Source organism: Littorina saxatilis, linkage group LG17 (genome assembly GCF_037325665.1).
Source record: "Littorina saxatilis isolate snail1 linkage group LG17, US_GU_Lsax_2.0, whole genome shotgun sequence".
NCBI classification, from domain to species: domain Eukaryota; kingdom Metazoa; phylum Mollusca; class Gastropoda; order Littorinimorpha; family Littorinidae; genus Littorina; species Littorina saxatilis.
The window spans coordinates 65,707,481-65,723,394 of record NC_090261.1 but is presented as its reverse complement, the minus strand read 5'-3'; the positions used below and the strand labels follow the sequence as shown (position 1 = coordinate 65,723,394).

The 15,914-nt window shown below is 44.4% G+C and overlaps 1 protein-coding gene across 1 annotated transcript; it reads right to left on the bottom strand.

Moving 5' to 3' along the window:
- Positions 1–315: 315 nt before the first annotated feature.
- LOC138953522 (uncharacterized) lies at positions 316–15,133 on the bottom strand. The gene is made up of 6 exons (XM_070325355.1): positions 14,882–15,133; positions 9,644–9,835; positions 4,528–4,626; positions 2,703–2,884; positions 1,759–1,833; positions 316–1,047 (listed from the first exon to the last, which is right to left on the bottom strand). The coding sequence occupies exons 1-6, from the start codon at positions 15,125–15,127 to the stop codon at positions 1,023–1,025; spliced, it is 819 nt and encodes a 272-aa protein (XP_070181456.1). The 5' UTR covers positions 15,128–15,133; the 3' UTR covers positions 316–1,022.
- Positions 15,134–15,914: the final 781 nt, after the last annotated feature.

Genomic DNA, 15,914 nt, shown 5'->3' with positions numbered 1-15,914 from the left:
TGTGTGTGTGTGTGTGTGTGGGCGTGCGTGCGTGTTCGTGAGTGTGTGTGTGTGTGTGTGTGGGCGTGCGTGCGTGTTCGTGAGTGTGTGTGTGTGCGTACGTGTGTGTGTGTGCTAGCGTGTGTGTGTGTATGTGTGTTTGTATGTGTGTGCGTGCGTGCGTGCGTGCGCGTGTGTGTGTGTGTGTGTGTGTGCATTAGTGTGTGGGTGTGATTGCTTGTCTGTACGAATGAGAATATATTATATGTGTAAACTAAAATCATTCCCATCTTAACTCTCTTCATGGACTCTAAAAACACAAGTGCACATAGAAAGTTAATAGCAATAATCATTTATTTCCTTGAAATAATGCATTTCAAATAACAGTGATTTAATGATACAATAGGTTGCTTTAAAAAGCAAATACTTGACCAATACACCACATTTGGTGTATCACACATCCGAAATGAGGAAGTATGCAAAAAATCAAACTTACCACTAAAAGACACAAAATGGCATACTGATAAAACAAATATACGTAACCTTTCAAAAAATAATATCAACATTATCAAAATCACACATAATCATTTGTCCGATCTCCCAGGTCAACAACTTATGTGCAGACCTGCTTGTGACTTAACCCCCTTCGTGTGTACACGCAAGCACAAGACCAAGTGCGCACGGAAAAGATCCTGTAATCCATGTTGGAAACACGAAAATACCCAGCACGCCTACCCAACAAAAGCGGAGTGAAGCTGACTATGCTCTCAGAGTATAGTTTGGGGATCCCAAATGGGCAAACGAGCTCACAAGTAACCAGAAAATTCTGGAACGCTGAAGAAGAAGAAAAACACATAATCATCAACATGAACAGACTGGCGCTAAAATGCACTTTACTAACAAGCAACATTTCCACCGTCCTTCAGTTTGAGTTGTGAGTGTTTGTGTGTGCAATATTTGTGCACAATGAGTCAATAGATTAATTCATACGACTTGTCAACTTGTGGAATGCACATATAACCCCCGAATGTATCCGGTCAAATTCATTGTGTCCCTGAACTGCCAGATCTGGAAGTAAAGACAAAATCCCAAAACAATTCAATTCAATTTAATCCAATTCAATATAACTTTATTGTCTGAATGTAAAACATACAGAAAATTGTCTTTTGGCTTGAATACACAGATATTACAACAGGTGAAAAGACAGTCATCACATTAGAACTACAAGCTCGATACATATACCAAATCACACACCTGTAAATCCACACACATCCACTCCCACACCCTACCATCAACATTCTCCTATGTGTCCAATATTAATTATAAATAGAATATGGACCACGTTTAGTTTCACTCTGATTCCTAGTTTGTTTACTTGCGAAGAAGATTCATGTTGCGGTTGGTAGTTGATCTCTCTTTAGTACATCATCTTAGAGAATTAGCTTTGATTAAATTTCAGAAAACATTAAATACAGAAAAATTCACAACTGGTCTATATCAGGAGTCCGGGCGCCTAATCTGGACCTCGAAAGAGGTCTTGGCAAATCTCTGTAATAAGCCTAATGTACATCAAAACAACATGATTCAAGTCAGTGTTCGTACCAGACTGCTTCAAATATGCATCAGATTTATTTGTTGCAGTTCGATGAGAAGATTATTTGAAGCACAACATAACACTGCAGTGTGTGTGTGTGTGTGTGTGTGTGTGTGTGTGTGTGTGTGTGTGTGTGTGTGTGTGTGTGTGTGTGTGTGTGTGTGTGTGTGTGAGGTCAGACTTACGATGCAGGATTGTCGTCAGTGGAAGATTCATCTTCAGGTAATTCCAGTTTGATAAGCGTAGGGTTGGACGGACCTCTGCCAAAAACACACAACACAGGAATCACCCCAAATAATTGATAATGTTCGAAAATAACCCTGTCTGGTCGTTTTGGATCGGTTGAGGAAGAGTTGCGCCACTTATTAGCGTGTGTGTGTGAGTGTGTGTGTGTGTGTGTGTGTGTGTGTGTGTGTGTGTGTGTGTGTGCGTGCGTGCGTGTGTGTGTGTGTGTGTGTGTGTGAGTGTGTATATATATGTGTGTGTGTGTGTGTGTGTGTGTGTACGTGTGCGAGTGCGAATCTGTGTCTCTCTGTGTGTCTGTCTCTGACTGTCTGTGTCTTGTGTCTTTGTGTGTATGCGTGCGCGTTTGAATTTGCGAGTGTGTCTGTGTGTGAGTGTGGATTATGTACGTGTGTGCGCATGCGTGCGTGCGTGCGTACATTAGTGTGTATGTGTGTGTGTGTGTGTCCATGTCTGTGTGCATAGGTGCTCGTTTGAGCGTGCAAGCGAGTTCGTGTGTGTGCATGTGTGTATGTGTGTGTGTCTGTATGTGTATGTCTGTCCGTGTCTGTGTGCATGAATGCGCGTTTGAGTGTGCGAGAATGAGTGTGTGTATGTGTTTGTGTGTGTGTGTGTGTTTGTGTGTGTGTGTGTTTGTGTGTGTGTATGTGTTTGTGTGTGTGTGTGTATGTATGTGTGTGTATGTGTGCGGGTGTGTGTATGTGTTTGTGTGTGTGTGTGTGTGTATGTGTGTGTGTATGTGTTTGTGTGTATGTGTGTATGTGTGTGTGTGTGTATGTATGTGTGTGTGTATGTGTGTATATATGTGTGTGTGTGTGTTTGTGTATGTGTGTGTGTGTGTGTGTGTGTGTGTGTGTGTGTGTGTGTGTGGATGCGAGCACCCTACCTCCTGGCCACGAGGTCCCAAGTGAGCGGCACGTGCACGCTCCCCGGGGGGCAGAGTGTGTGGATGAAGTGAAGGTCAGCCAGCGACATGGCGTTGAGGGCGTCGTCCTGGAGGATCTGCTTCTGCTCGATCCACGACTCGTACACGTCACACTGCGGGATGGGGTTCAAGTTCTTCAACACCTGGACGAGAAAAAGGCAACTGGTATCAGTGTGTCTTCGCAGCTGTGCGAATCAGGTGGTTGGGTGAGGGGTTCAAGTTCAAGTTTGTCAACACCTGAACAAGGAAAAGGCAACTCGTATCAGTGTGTCTTCGCAGCTGCGCGCATCAGCGGGTTGGGGCAGGGGTTCAAATTCGCATGGCTGCCTAAATGGCGGGGTTAAAATGTTCATACACGTTGAAAACCACTCGTGAAAATATCATGAGTGTACTTGGGAGTTTCAGCCCATGAACGCAGAAGAAGAAGAACAAATTAGTCAACACCTGGATGAGAGAGGCGACTGATATCAGTGTCTCTGCACCTGTGTGGATGAGGGGATTGGGTCGGGGGTTCTAATTCCGCACCACTTGAACGTAGGATGTTGATATCAGGGTTTATATTTTACTCGTTTGTGAAAAAAAATCTAATTTTAATTTGTTTGATTTCACACACAATCGTAAAATTTTATTTTTTCGTCAAAAATATTTTATTCAGGCAATTTTACATTTTGTCATGCAATGCATAGAAGTCACATAATAATAGAGTGGATATGACGGATAAAAACATATTCAATACAATATATAAGCAATTATGATAAATGCTGTTCCACAAGGGTATAGTATGAAGCCCACTTCAGCCTAAATTTTCCATAATTCAATTCTGTACAGTGAATATGTTTATCAATCTTGTATGTGTAGGCCAGTTCCTTTAGAAAAATTTTCGTTGTGAGATTTGGTCGGGGGATCACATTCTGTATATATACAGTGCAGTAAAAGCCCTCAAATCACCCCCCCTCTCCCCCCCTGCAATTTAAGACTGTCGCAGATGTTCTGTTCATAGCTTCTGTAAATGTAACCTCCATTTTAAGACTCCCTCCCATTTGAGACCTGATTTTCTGAAAGAGTGTTCCACTGTACTTCACCTTTGCACTAAAAGGTGAACAGCATTGACACCTGTGTCTTCTCTCCACTGCGCGCGAGAAGGACGGGTTTTTGTGCCAAGGATAGTTCAGAACAAACCGTGCCTGCGAGTCTGTCCGTACACCTGTCTGCGAGTCTGTCCGTACACCTGTCTGCGAGTCTGTCCGTACACCTGTCTGCGAGTCTGTCCGTACACCTGTCTGCGAGTCTGTCCGTACACCTGTCTGCGAGTCTGTCCGTACACCTGTCTGCGAGTCTGTCCGTACACCTGTCTGCGAGTCTGTCCGTACACCTGTCTGCGAGTCTGTCCGTACACCTGTCTGCGAGTCTGTCCGTACACCTGTCTGCGAGTCTGTCCGTACACCTGTCTGCGCACTGGACTTGCTTTTTTCTCTCTGTTTGTTTGCATGTTGTGCTTGTTTGTTTTGTTGGTTTGTTGGTAGGGTGGTTATTGGTTTGTTGGTAGGGTGGTTATTGGTTGTTGGTAGGGTGGTTATTGGTTTGTTGGTAGGGTGGTTATTGGTTGTTGGTAGGGTGGTTATTGGTTTGTTGGTAGGGTGGTTATTGGTTTACGTTTGGGCAGGAGGCTGAATAGACACGAACACAATTCCATTAATTTAAATGCAAGCAAAGCCTTTCTTTTTTTCTTAGATTTTATACAATAGAATAACTGAAGATTGACTGACGTGAATGACATGGTGTGTACCTTCTTGACGCCGAGCGGCGGCCGGGTACGGATGTGTGAGTGCTGCTCCCCCAGCCCCGCGGTGTGTAGCGGTACCGGCCTCTTGCCCATACGGCTCACCTGTAGCACAACACACAGTGATCAGCGGTACCGGCCTCTTGCCCATACGGCTCACCTGTAGCACAACACACAGTGATCAGCGGTACCGGCCTCTTGCCCATACAGCTCACCTGTAGCACAACACACAGTGATCAGCGGTGCCGGTCTCTTGCTCATACAGCTCACCTGTAGCACAACACACAGTGATCAGCGGTACCGGCCTCTTGCCCATACAGCTCACCTGTAGCACAACACACAGTGATCAGCGGTGCCGGTCTCTTGCCCATACAGCTCACCTGTAGCGCAACACACAGTGATCAGCGGCACCGGCCTCTTGCCCATACGGCTCACCTGTAGCACAACACACAGTGATCAGCGGTCCGGTCTCTTGCCCATACAGCTCACCTGTAGCACAACACACAGTGATCAGCGGTACCGGTGTCTTGCCCATACGGCTCACCTGTAGCACAACACACAGTGATCAGCGGTACCGGTGTCTTGCCCATACGGCTCACCTGTAGCACAACACACAGTGATCAGCGGTACCGGCCTCTTGCCCATACGGCTCACCTGTAGCACAACACACAGTAATCAGCGGTACCGGCCTCTTGCCCATACGGCTCACCTGTAGCATAACACACAGTGATCAGCGGTACCGGCCTCTTGCCCATACAGCTCACCTGTAGCACAACACACAGTGATCAGCGGTACCGGCCTCTTGCCCATACCGCTCACCTGTAGCGCAACACACAGTGATCAGCGGTACCGGCCTCTTGCCCATACGGCTCACCTGTAGCACAACACACAGTGATCAGCGGTACCGGCCTCTTGCCCATACGGCTCACCTGTAGCACAACACACAGTGATCAGCGGTACCGGTCTCTTGCCCATACAGCTCACCTGTAGCACAACACACAGTGATCAGCGGTACCGGACTCTTGCCAATACGGCTCACCTATAGCGTAACACACAGTGATCAGCGGTACCGCCTTCTTGCCCATACGGCTCACCTACACTTATTGAAGTTATTCTTCCCGGCCTCACAGATTCTCTATCTAGATCCCCCCCCCCCCCCTCAATTTGTATTTGTTATGTTATCTATGGACTCTCTCTGCAGAATTTTAGAGGAGCCAGGAGGAGAGTCCTCGTTTGCCATAGCGTTATTTGCCATAGCGTTATCTGCCATATCTGTTAGATTTACTTCGTAAATTCGCTACGGCACAGATCCGTCAGAACATTTTCATGTCTTCCAAAGCCAGCCAAATGTACGCTTTTATTCATTATGGGGGCCAGGAGGCCCCCATTCTATACGGATAGTTTCGAGGTTGACCATGGGCAGCGCCATTTTGTTGTGAAATATGTCATCAGTTTGTGTACACAGGAAGTTGTGACATCCGTCACCCTATGGGAGGGGTGAAGGCAACATTGTTCATCAGTAGAAAGTTGTGAAATCCGTCACCCTATGGGAGGTGTGAAGGCAAAATTGGTCATCACTGAGTCTGTGTAACACAGGAAGTTGTGAAATACGTCACCCTATGGGAGGGGTTACGGCAAAATTGTTCAACAAAAACATCTTAGGTCGACCTGTGCAGGGTCAACCGCAACAAACTCACACCATTCATAATTTGCTGTATTTGAGTGACATATATATACCGACATTTTTATTTCTTATTTTTAGCACAGGTGTAGGAAAAAATCATGAACCAAAATGTTATTTATTTTCTAATTTAACATTTGTTTTACAAATGTGACCATGGTCTTTTAAACATACAGTGACATTAAACATTGTTATGTTAAAACAAGTCGCGTAAGGCGAAAATACAACATTTAGTCAAGTAGCTGTTTGTTTGTTTGTTTGTTTGTTTGTTTGCTTAACGCCCAGCCGACCACGAAGGGCCATATCAGGGCGGTGCTGCTTTGACATATAACGTGCGCCACACACAAGACAGAAGTCGCAGCACAGGCTTCATGTCTCACCCAGTCACATTATTCTGACACCGGACCAACCAGTCCTAGCACTAACCCCATAATGCCAGACGCCAGGCGGAGCAGCCACTAGATTGCCAATTTTAAAGTCTTAGGTATGACCCGGCCGGGGTTCGAACCCACGACCTCCCGATCACGGGGCGGACGCCTTACCACTAGGCCAACCGTGCCGGTGTCAAGTAGCTGTCGAACTCACAGAATGAAACTGAACGCAATGCAACGCAGCAAGACCGTATACTCGTAGCATCGTCAGTCCACAGCTCATGGCAAAGGCAGTGAAATTGACAAGAAGAGCGGGGTAGTAGTTGCGCTGAGAAGGATAGCACGCTTTTCTGTACCTCTCTTCGTTTTAACTTTCTGAGCGTGTTTTCAATCCAAACATATCATATCTATATGTTTTTGGAATGAGGAACCGACAAGGAATAAGATGAAAGTGTTTTTAAATTGATTTCGAAAATTTAATTTTGATAATAATTTTTATATATTTAATTTGCAGAGCTTGTTTTTAATCCAAATATAACATATTTATATGTTTTTGGAATCAGCAAATGATGGAGAATAAGATGAACGTAAATTTGGATAGTTTTATAAAAACATTTTTTTTTTTACAATTTTCAGATTTTTAATGACCAAAGTCATTAATTAAATTTTAAGCCACCAGGTTGAAATGCAATACCGAAGTCCGGGCTTCGTCGAACATTACTTGACCAAAATTTCAACCAATTTGGTTAAAAAATGAGGGCGTGACAGTGCCGCCTCAACTTTCACGAAAAGCCGGATATGACGTCATCAAAGACATTTATCAAAAAAATGAAAAAAACGTATGGGGATATCATACCCAGGAACTCTCATGTCAAATTTCATAAAGATCGGTCCAGTAGTTTAGTCTGAATCGCTCTACACGCACGCACGCACACACACACACACACACACACACACACACACACACACACACACACACACACACACACACACACACATACACACACACACATACACCACGACCCTCGTCTCGATTCCCCCCTCTATGTTAAAACATTTAGTCATAACTTGACTAAATGTAAAAAAGAAAAAAAGAAAAAAAGCTTTTGTGCACAAATCAGAAAATACATTGTACATTTTACCTGCAGGCAAAAACCGTGAGTGTCTGTGGCAAAGCCCGACCCAGGAAATTGCACTGATTTTATATTTAGATCAGTGGGAAATTGTCAAGAACAGGCGCTTGCATTTGGATGTGTCCAATGATGGTAGGTTTGGTTGTGATCAATCAGAATAATGTAGGAATAAAAATGTATGACAGTTTGGTATGATGACATGTAATTCACATATGCTGAAATATAATATTATACATCATGTAATATTATTATGGCTGTTGCCATGACCATGAAGCCCAACAAAGGTTTAATGTAATGTAATTCAAAATACCAAAACCAAGCACCTATTAATCTCGTCTATGCGCGTGAAGATTGAGGCCGCCTGCCAGTAGCGGTTAGGTAATACAGTGGAACCCCTCTCTACCGATCTTGAAAATGTTGACAAAAATCGGTCCTTATGGAGGGGGGTCCTTACAGAGGGAGGGGGGCGGAGTCAGTGGCCAGGGGGCCACAAAGAAAGTCAGATTTTCTTAAAAAAAGAAAACAGAGAAGTTTGAGTTGCTGACGACCGTTCCCTCAAGCAAACTGCTTCGATTTCATGTTTGTCCATGGTGTCCACCAGTTCTGGTGCATGTACTACCCTGGCCAAGTTTCCTCTCAAGACATCAAAGAGACCGCCCCATAGGTTAAACTCCCCATAGGTTAAACTCGGTCACTGACCCGGGTGCAGGAAGTGTTTCCTCTCTCAGATATGAAAGGGGAACCACCTCTCATAGCTAAAACTGGGTCAATGACCCTGGGGAAGAAGGTCAGTGTCTATAATCAAGGCCACTCAGCTATCACAATGGACCTGCCTTTGATCTCGCCGCACACGCAGGTCGGAAAATTCTTTTTTCTGGCAGCCAGGAACCAATCCCAAACCTTTTCATTTAAGTCAGAGTATGTTGTCTTCTGCCGCTTTGATCGCATTCGATCGGCATTGTCACCACTTTCCCACCTTTTCAGAATGTTTTCTTTGTCTTGGATAATTCTTTGAATTTGCGATTTTCCAACATCAAGACTACCGGCACAGTTGGCCTAGTGGTAAGGCGTCCGCTCCGTGATCGGGAGGTCGTGGGTTCGAACCCCGGCCGGGTCATACCTAAGACTTTGAAATTGGCAATCTAGTGGCTGCTCCGCCTGGCGTCTGGCATTATGGGGTTAGTGCTAGGACTGGTTGGTCCGGTGTCAGAATAATGTGACTGGGTGAGACATGAAGCCTGTGCTGCGACTTCTGTCTTGTGTGTGGCGCACGTTAAATGTCAAAGCAGCACCGCCCTGATATGGCCCTTCGTGGTCGGCTGGGCGTTAAGCAAACAAACAAACAAACAAACATCAAGACTTTTTGCAATCGCGATGGCAGTTTCTCCCTTTTTGTAATAGCACTAAATTCACTGATGGAGCAGTGAAGAATTTGTGGTGTGGTGGTAAGGCGTCCGGAAAGGCGTTCGGCTACGGCGAAAGCGGTCCGGATTCGATTCCTAACATGGGCGGATTATCTATTCTTTTGTTTTTTTGTGTGTTAAATTCTTGTTTATTATTATTATTTATTATGAACGTTTTAATATTTTGTTTTACTCTAATTAATTTTTTTAATGTTTAAAATAAATAAATAATTAATTTTTTTTAATCCTAGGCCTGCGGCCAGGGGGGGGGGTATACCGGTACCATTTGAGAATCAGACCAAATGAGAATTGAATCATTTGAGAACATCCTTTTTTCTTCAATCACTACATCGAAGGCCTGCGGCCCGGGGTTCACATGGTTTGTTTGTTTGTTTGTTTCAAACCCACACCCATATACACACATTTCACATTTAAACCATTTGTCGGCCCCCTGTCGATATTTATCGACTAAGTTCCTTGTTTTGTATGTGAAGCAGCAGACGACGACATCAGTACGGACAGCAGACGACTGACCTGATTCCACGAGCAGTGACCGACGAAAGGGGAGGCGTCGTCTTTCCGTCTCCGCCAGCGTATGGGTTCCTGCTCCTCCCTGTTGTCCTTCCTTCTTCCTTCCCCCGCTGCCGTCTTCTTCATGGCCGCCTCCCTCCGCTTGGCGGCAGCTCGCTCCTTGGCCTGTTCCTCCAGCTCCTGCGACGTGATCACCTGAAAAGAGAGAATGCTTAACGTCCCACAGGTTAAATGTTTCGCCTCTTAAGGACATGATATGGGTTGTATGATAATTCGAGTTGATGAGATACACAAGTGTATGCTTGTTTAGGTGGTATCAGCCATCTACACTTATGGCAGAATGACCGAGGTCTTTTACGGTGGTGACACGGGGCTGGGATATGGCTTCCGTCTTTGGGTCTTCACGTAAAGTTGACCCGTGTCCGTCCCGGCCCGAATTCGAACCTGCGACCTTCCGATCACAAGCCCAGTGCTCTACCAGCTGAACTATTACCTGGGGACACACTGTGCTAGCGAAGACGTCCCAAAACGTGTTACCGTCTAGCCAATGAAACACGGTTATCACGACAGGCGCTGTGCAGCGCCGCGCGGCGTCTTTATGAAGTAGTGCACAGCAAACAAAAAGGCGGCCGCAGTACCACGGGGGATAACCGGTCAAAGGCCGAACAGAAGCCGAAGGCCGCTCATGACACGTGTGAAGGCAAGTTTTGTCTGTTTTCTAGGTATTGTTTGATTAATGTCGGGATTTAAGGTAAGCTACTGATTCAGCGATGACTAAATTTGTTTCTCGATGCATAAAAAGTCAGGGAGCGATTGATATTTGCCCGTAAATAGCCTTCAAAGCTGAAAATGTCCGCGATCGAGCACCGGAAATGGCTGTTCGATGGGTTTTGCAAGTAGAAATGTGCTTTATTTCACCAAATCAGCTCGTATTTGGTGTGGATACGGGAATCTAGAGGACGAAGGAGTCATAAGAGGTGCAAAGAAGTGCTATTTGGGAGTAGAATAAATCTTCCGAGACAGTAGACAAAAGAAGGTCATATTTGAGAGATGCGCGTAGGCCGATTGTCTTTCCGACAAGCGAATGATACAGCAGATTAATCATTCGTTTTGACCAGAAACCTAGTCTCTAGTTTTTATGAATGAGTTTTTTAATTAAAACAATCACGAGAACTCTCTCGCTTAGCCTAATGGCTGTTCGATGGGTTTCGCAAGTAGAAATGTGCTTTATTTCACCAAATCAGCTCGTATTTGACATCGGTTTGGTATATATATATATATTTTCTAATCCTACCGCGAACTGGATAGCAGACGCGGCACGACTGTTGCACCACACTTTGAAGTAATCCCACACTTTGAAGTAAATTACTTCAAAGTGTGGGGATGTGCCCCACACTTTGAAGTAAACCCATTTTTTACTTCAAAGTGTGGGGGGATCTTCCCACACTTTGAAGTAAACTCAGTTTTTACTTCAAATTGTGGGGGGATCTTCCCACACTTTGAAGTAACTTACTTCAAAGCGTGGGACTTTTGCATCGCCTGTTTGAGCCTGATGATTTTGTCAAAAAAAATGGCAAAGTCTTTTGGATGAGTGAACAGAAAAAGTGAGCGAGCCAAGAAACATAATGATGTTTGTTATCAGGCTTTAAGCAATGTCCCATTGTTGAGTGTGACGAAAACTCGTGATGACGATTTTAAAACATGTTGGGTCACGCATGGTCCAATCTTACATGGTCCAATCTTACATGGTCCAATCTTACATGGTCCGACCTTACATGGTCCAATCTAACATGGTCCAATCTTACATGGTCCAACCTTACATGGTCCAATCTTACATGGTCCAATCTTACATGGTCCAACCTTACATGGTCCAATCTTACATGGTCCAACCTTGCATGGTCCAACCTTGCATGGTCCAACCTTACATGGTCCAATCTTACATGGTCCAATATAACATGGTCCAACCTTACATGGTCCAACCTTACATGGTCCAATATTACATGGTCCAACCTTACATGGTCCAACCTTACATGGTCCAATCTTACATGGTCCAACCTTACATGGTCCAATCTTACATGGTCCAATCTTACATCGTCCAACCTTACATGGTCCAACCTTACATGGTCCAATCTTACATGGTCCAACCCTACATGGTCCAATCTTACATGGTCCAATCTTACATGGTCCAATATTACATCGTCCAACCTTACATTGTCCAACCTTACATGGTCCAACCTTACATGATCCAATCTTACATGGTCCAATCTTACATGGTCCAATCTTACATGGTCCAATAATATATATATGGACCATGTAAGATTGGACCATGTAAGGTTGGACCATGTAAGGTTGGACCATGTAAGGTTGGACCATGTAAGGTTGGACCATGCGTGACCCAACATGTTTTAAAATCGTCACCACGAGTTTTCGTCACACTCAACAATGGGACATTGCTTAAAGCCTGATAACAAACATCACTCATCCAAAAGACTTTGCCATTTTTTTTGACAAAATCATCAGGCTCAAACAGGCGATGCAAAAGTCCCACGCTTTGAAGTAAGTTACTTCAAAGTGTGGGAAGATCCCCCCACAATTTGAAGTAAAAACTGAGTTTACTTCAAAGTGTGGGAAGATCCCCCCACACTTTGAAGTAAAAAATGGGTTTACTTCAAAGTGTGGGGCACATCCCCACACTTTGAAGTAATTTACTTCAAAGTGTGGGATTACTTCAAAGTGTGGTGCAACAGTCGTGCCGCGTCTGCTATCCAGTTCGCGGTAGGATTAGAAAATATATATCTTTATATATACCAAACCGATGTCAAATACGAGCTGATTTGGTGAAATAAAGCACATTTCTACTTGCGAAACCCATCGAACAGCCATTAGGCTAAGCGAGAGAGTTCTCGTGATTGTTTTAATTAAAAAACTCATTCATAAAAACTAGAGACTAGGTTTCTGGTCAAAACGAATGATTAATCTGCTGTATCATTCGCTTGTCGGAAAGACAATCGGCCTACGCGCATCTCTCAAATATGACCTTCTCTTGTCTACTGTCTCGGAAGATTTATTCTACTCCCAAATAGCACTTCTTTGCACATCTTATGACTCCTTCGTCCTCTAGAATCCCGTACCCACACCAAATACGAGCTGATTTGGTGAAATAAAGCACATTCTACTTGCAAAACCCATCGAACAGCCATTTCCGGTGCTCGATCGCGGACATTTTCAGCTTTGAAGGCTATTTACGGGCAAATATCAATCGCTCCCTGACTTTTTATGCATCGAGAAACAAATTTAGTCATCGCTGAATCAGTAGCTTACCTTAAATCCCGACATAAATCAAACAATACCTAGAAAACAGACAAAACTTGCCTTCACACGTGTCATGAGCGGCCTTCGGCTTCTGTTCGGCCTTTGACCGGTTATCCCCCGTGAGTACAGTGTTTGGGTTTTAAAGTCTTTGGAACACTCTGTCACACATGTATACCAACCGACCTTTCTATCGCTTGCCTGCCTTTGCTTCTAAATGTAATCAAACTCTTTGCTTCAAAATGTAATCTAAGTCTTTCGAACACTCTGTCAAACTTGCACACAAGCCGACCCCACGGGTGGGGAACTGTTCCGCACCATATTCGTTTGGAGCACACACACACACACACACACACACACACACTAACACACACACGCATAAACACACACTCACATCCACTTATCTATATAAGGCCGCCAGTAGAAAGTTGATCCCAACAGGAACAAATACTACGGAATAATCCGATCCGGAACAATTTGGTCGTTATCTTTACACCGGAACCAAAATATTTACCTCCGTATATTGCCAATATTATCATCATAGCTACTAAAGAACATTTAAACGTTCTCATAATGCGATTTTCTTTGGCCTGCACTACAGACAATGACAAGATAAGCCTTATTGTGTCTGATTTGCTGCTTTGTGCACAACCGGAACGTCGTATCAGTCCTCGCTGAGAAAAACGGAACAAGGTCTCAATCAAATAATCAAATTACAAGCTAGTCTAAACCTTACTGATTGCTTTTGGTACAATGAAAACATATTTTCAGCATTGGTCACACGCCACATGGCACTCTATGTGGTCTGCACAACTTAAAGGCTGCCATATTCGTAGCGTTCATTAATTAATTCATATTGTTTACATGTGCCAATAATGTTATAAAACTGTACCTAAGGGGATATAATAACGATTGGCTGTAGCTTTCGAACACAGAAACAATTATTTCAGTATTGCAAAGTGGTGTTGATAGTGTCGAATGTAAACAGAACAATCTCAAAGTGAAAGTGGATGTTTTCCGGAAATTGCGCAGGCGGAAATACACGATCTCTCACAGCACATATTCGCAAGAATAAGGCCACAGGCTTCAGCTGACAAGCCACAAGTACATCTAATTTTCTAATAGGCCTATGTACTCACGTGTCCAGCAAAACTTTGGCGAGTTCAGTATCCCTTTTGTACTTGGTTCTCGATTTGAAGCGATGGGCCTCTGACGAAAACAATCTTTCTTTCAGCGCGACCCAGCGCTGGTGCTGCGTGGTGATGAAGCAAGGAGTCCACTTTCTCTTCTCAGCAGATGTAGTGGCCTTGACAGCTTTAGACGGGTTTACTTCTATTTTTTTTTGCCATTGTACGCAACCGCGCTTTGACTGTCTCCGACACCATATTTGGAGAACTAAACAATGCAATAAAGAATTAATTATTTCTCGTAATTGGTAAGGACTTCAAACCTAAAACTTTGCAGGAAGCTTAATTTATACATCCCCGCAACGATGGGAAAAGCCCTGGAAGTAATTAAACTAATTAAATAGGACTCTATGTCAGCCTTTAATTTACGACAAAAACACCAAAACGTGTCAAAAACAAACATTTTCGTCTGAGAAAGCAAGCTTGTTGACAATCTAGACCCCCGGACATCCTTTCTATAACATTTCAAGGTAGTCCAGCCATTTTGTGACGTGATGCGCCAGATATTGTGAGAAGGGTCTGACTGAACAACCTACCTTCGCGCGCGATCCAGAGCAAGTAAAAAAAATAGCGACTATCCACAACCGGAACACGTCGCTCCGAACGAGTATGGTGCGGAACAGTTCTCCACCCGTGGACCTTTCTATCGCTTGCTTGCCTTTGCTTCAAAATGTAATCTAACAGTTTGCTCGAAACTGTAATGTAAGTCTTTCAAACGCTCTGTCACACTCGCACACCAGCCGACCTTTCCTTCCAGCAGTTGCAGAAAGTCGATGGTGGTGTGCGTCTCGGGCACGTGCCAGTCGAGGTGCTGCGTGTCGGACAGGGACAGGGACGTGCGCAGGATCTCCTCCAGCTCCCGGTTCTGCTCCTCCAGCTCCAAGCTGTCGGAAGGCGTCTGGAATTTGGTGGAGTGCTGGCACGCCGACGCTGTCCGGCTGACGCTCGCGCTGTCGATGTTGTCGGCCCACAGCGCCATCATGCCCGCCATGGCTCCTGGCTTTTGGGGGATACGTCTGGTCTAAAGAGTCGTGTGCGTCTATTCTTACGAGTGTTGTGCGTCTAGTCGTACACGTTTTGTGCGTCTAATCGTGTGTGTCTAGTCTTACGAGTCTTGTGCGTCTTGTCTTTTTAGTGTTTTGTGTCTAGTCGTACGAGTGTTGTGCGTTTAGTCTTACGAGTGTGGTGCGTCTAGTCTTAAGAGTCGTGTGGGTTTAGTCTTACGTGTCGTAAACGTCTTGTCTTATGAGCCTTGTGCGTCTAGTCTTACGAGTTTTGTGAGTATCGTCTTACGAGTTTTGTGAGTATAGTCTTACGAGTTTTGTGAGTATAGTCTTACGGGTCGTGTGAGTATAGTCTTACGAGTTTTGTGAGTATAGTCTTACGGGTCGTGTGAGTATAGTCTTACGGGTCGTGTGAGTATCGTCTTACGAGTTTTGTGAGTATAGTCTTACGAGTTTTGTGAGTATAGTCTTACGAGTTTTGTGAGTATCGTCTTACGAGTTTTGTGAGTATAGTCTTACGAGTTTTGTGAGTATAGTCTTACGGGTCGTGTAAGTATAGTCTTACGAATTTTGTGAGTATAGTCTTACGGGTCGTGTGAGTATAGTCTTACGAGTTTTGTGAGTATAGTCTTACGAGTTTTGTGAGTATAGTCTTACGAGTTTTGTGATTATAGTCTTACGAGTTTTGTGAGTATAGTCTTACGGGTCGTGTGAGTATAGTCTTACGAGTTTTGTGATTATAGTCTTACGAGTTTTGTGATTATAGTCTTACGA

What these genes read in the sequence shown, in the direction of transcription:
- LOC138953522 (XM_070325355.1), bottom strand. Translation starts at nt 15,127, where the DNA reads ATGGCGGGCATGATGGCGCTGTGGGCCGACAACATCGACAGCGCGAGC. An exon ending in TGCAACTGCTGGAAGGAAAG is followed by an intron (nt 9,836 to 14,881) that starts GTCGGCTGGTGT and finishes CTCTCTTTTCAG; the next exon opens with GTGATCACGTCGCAGGAGCT. An exon ending in CGCCGCTCGGCGTCAAGAAG is followed by an intron (nt 2,885 to 4,527) that starts GTACACACCATG and finishes TTTCTCGTCCAG; the next exon opens with GTGTTGAAGAACTTGAACCC.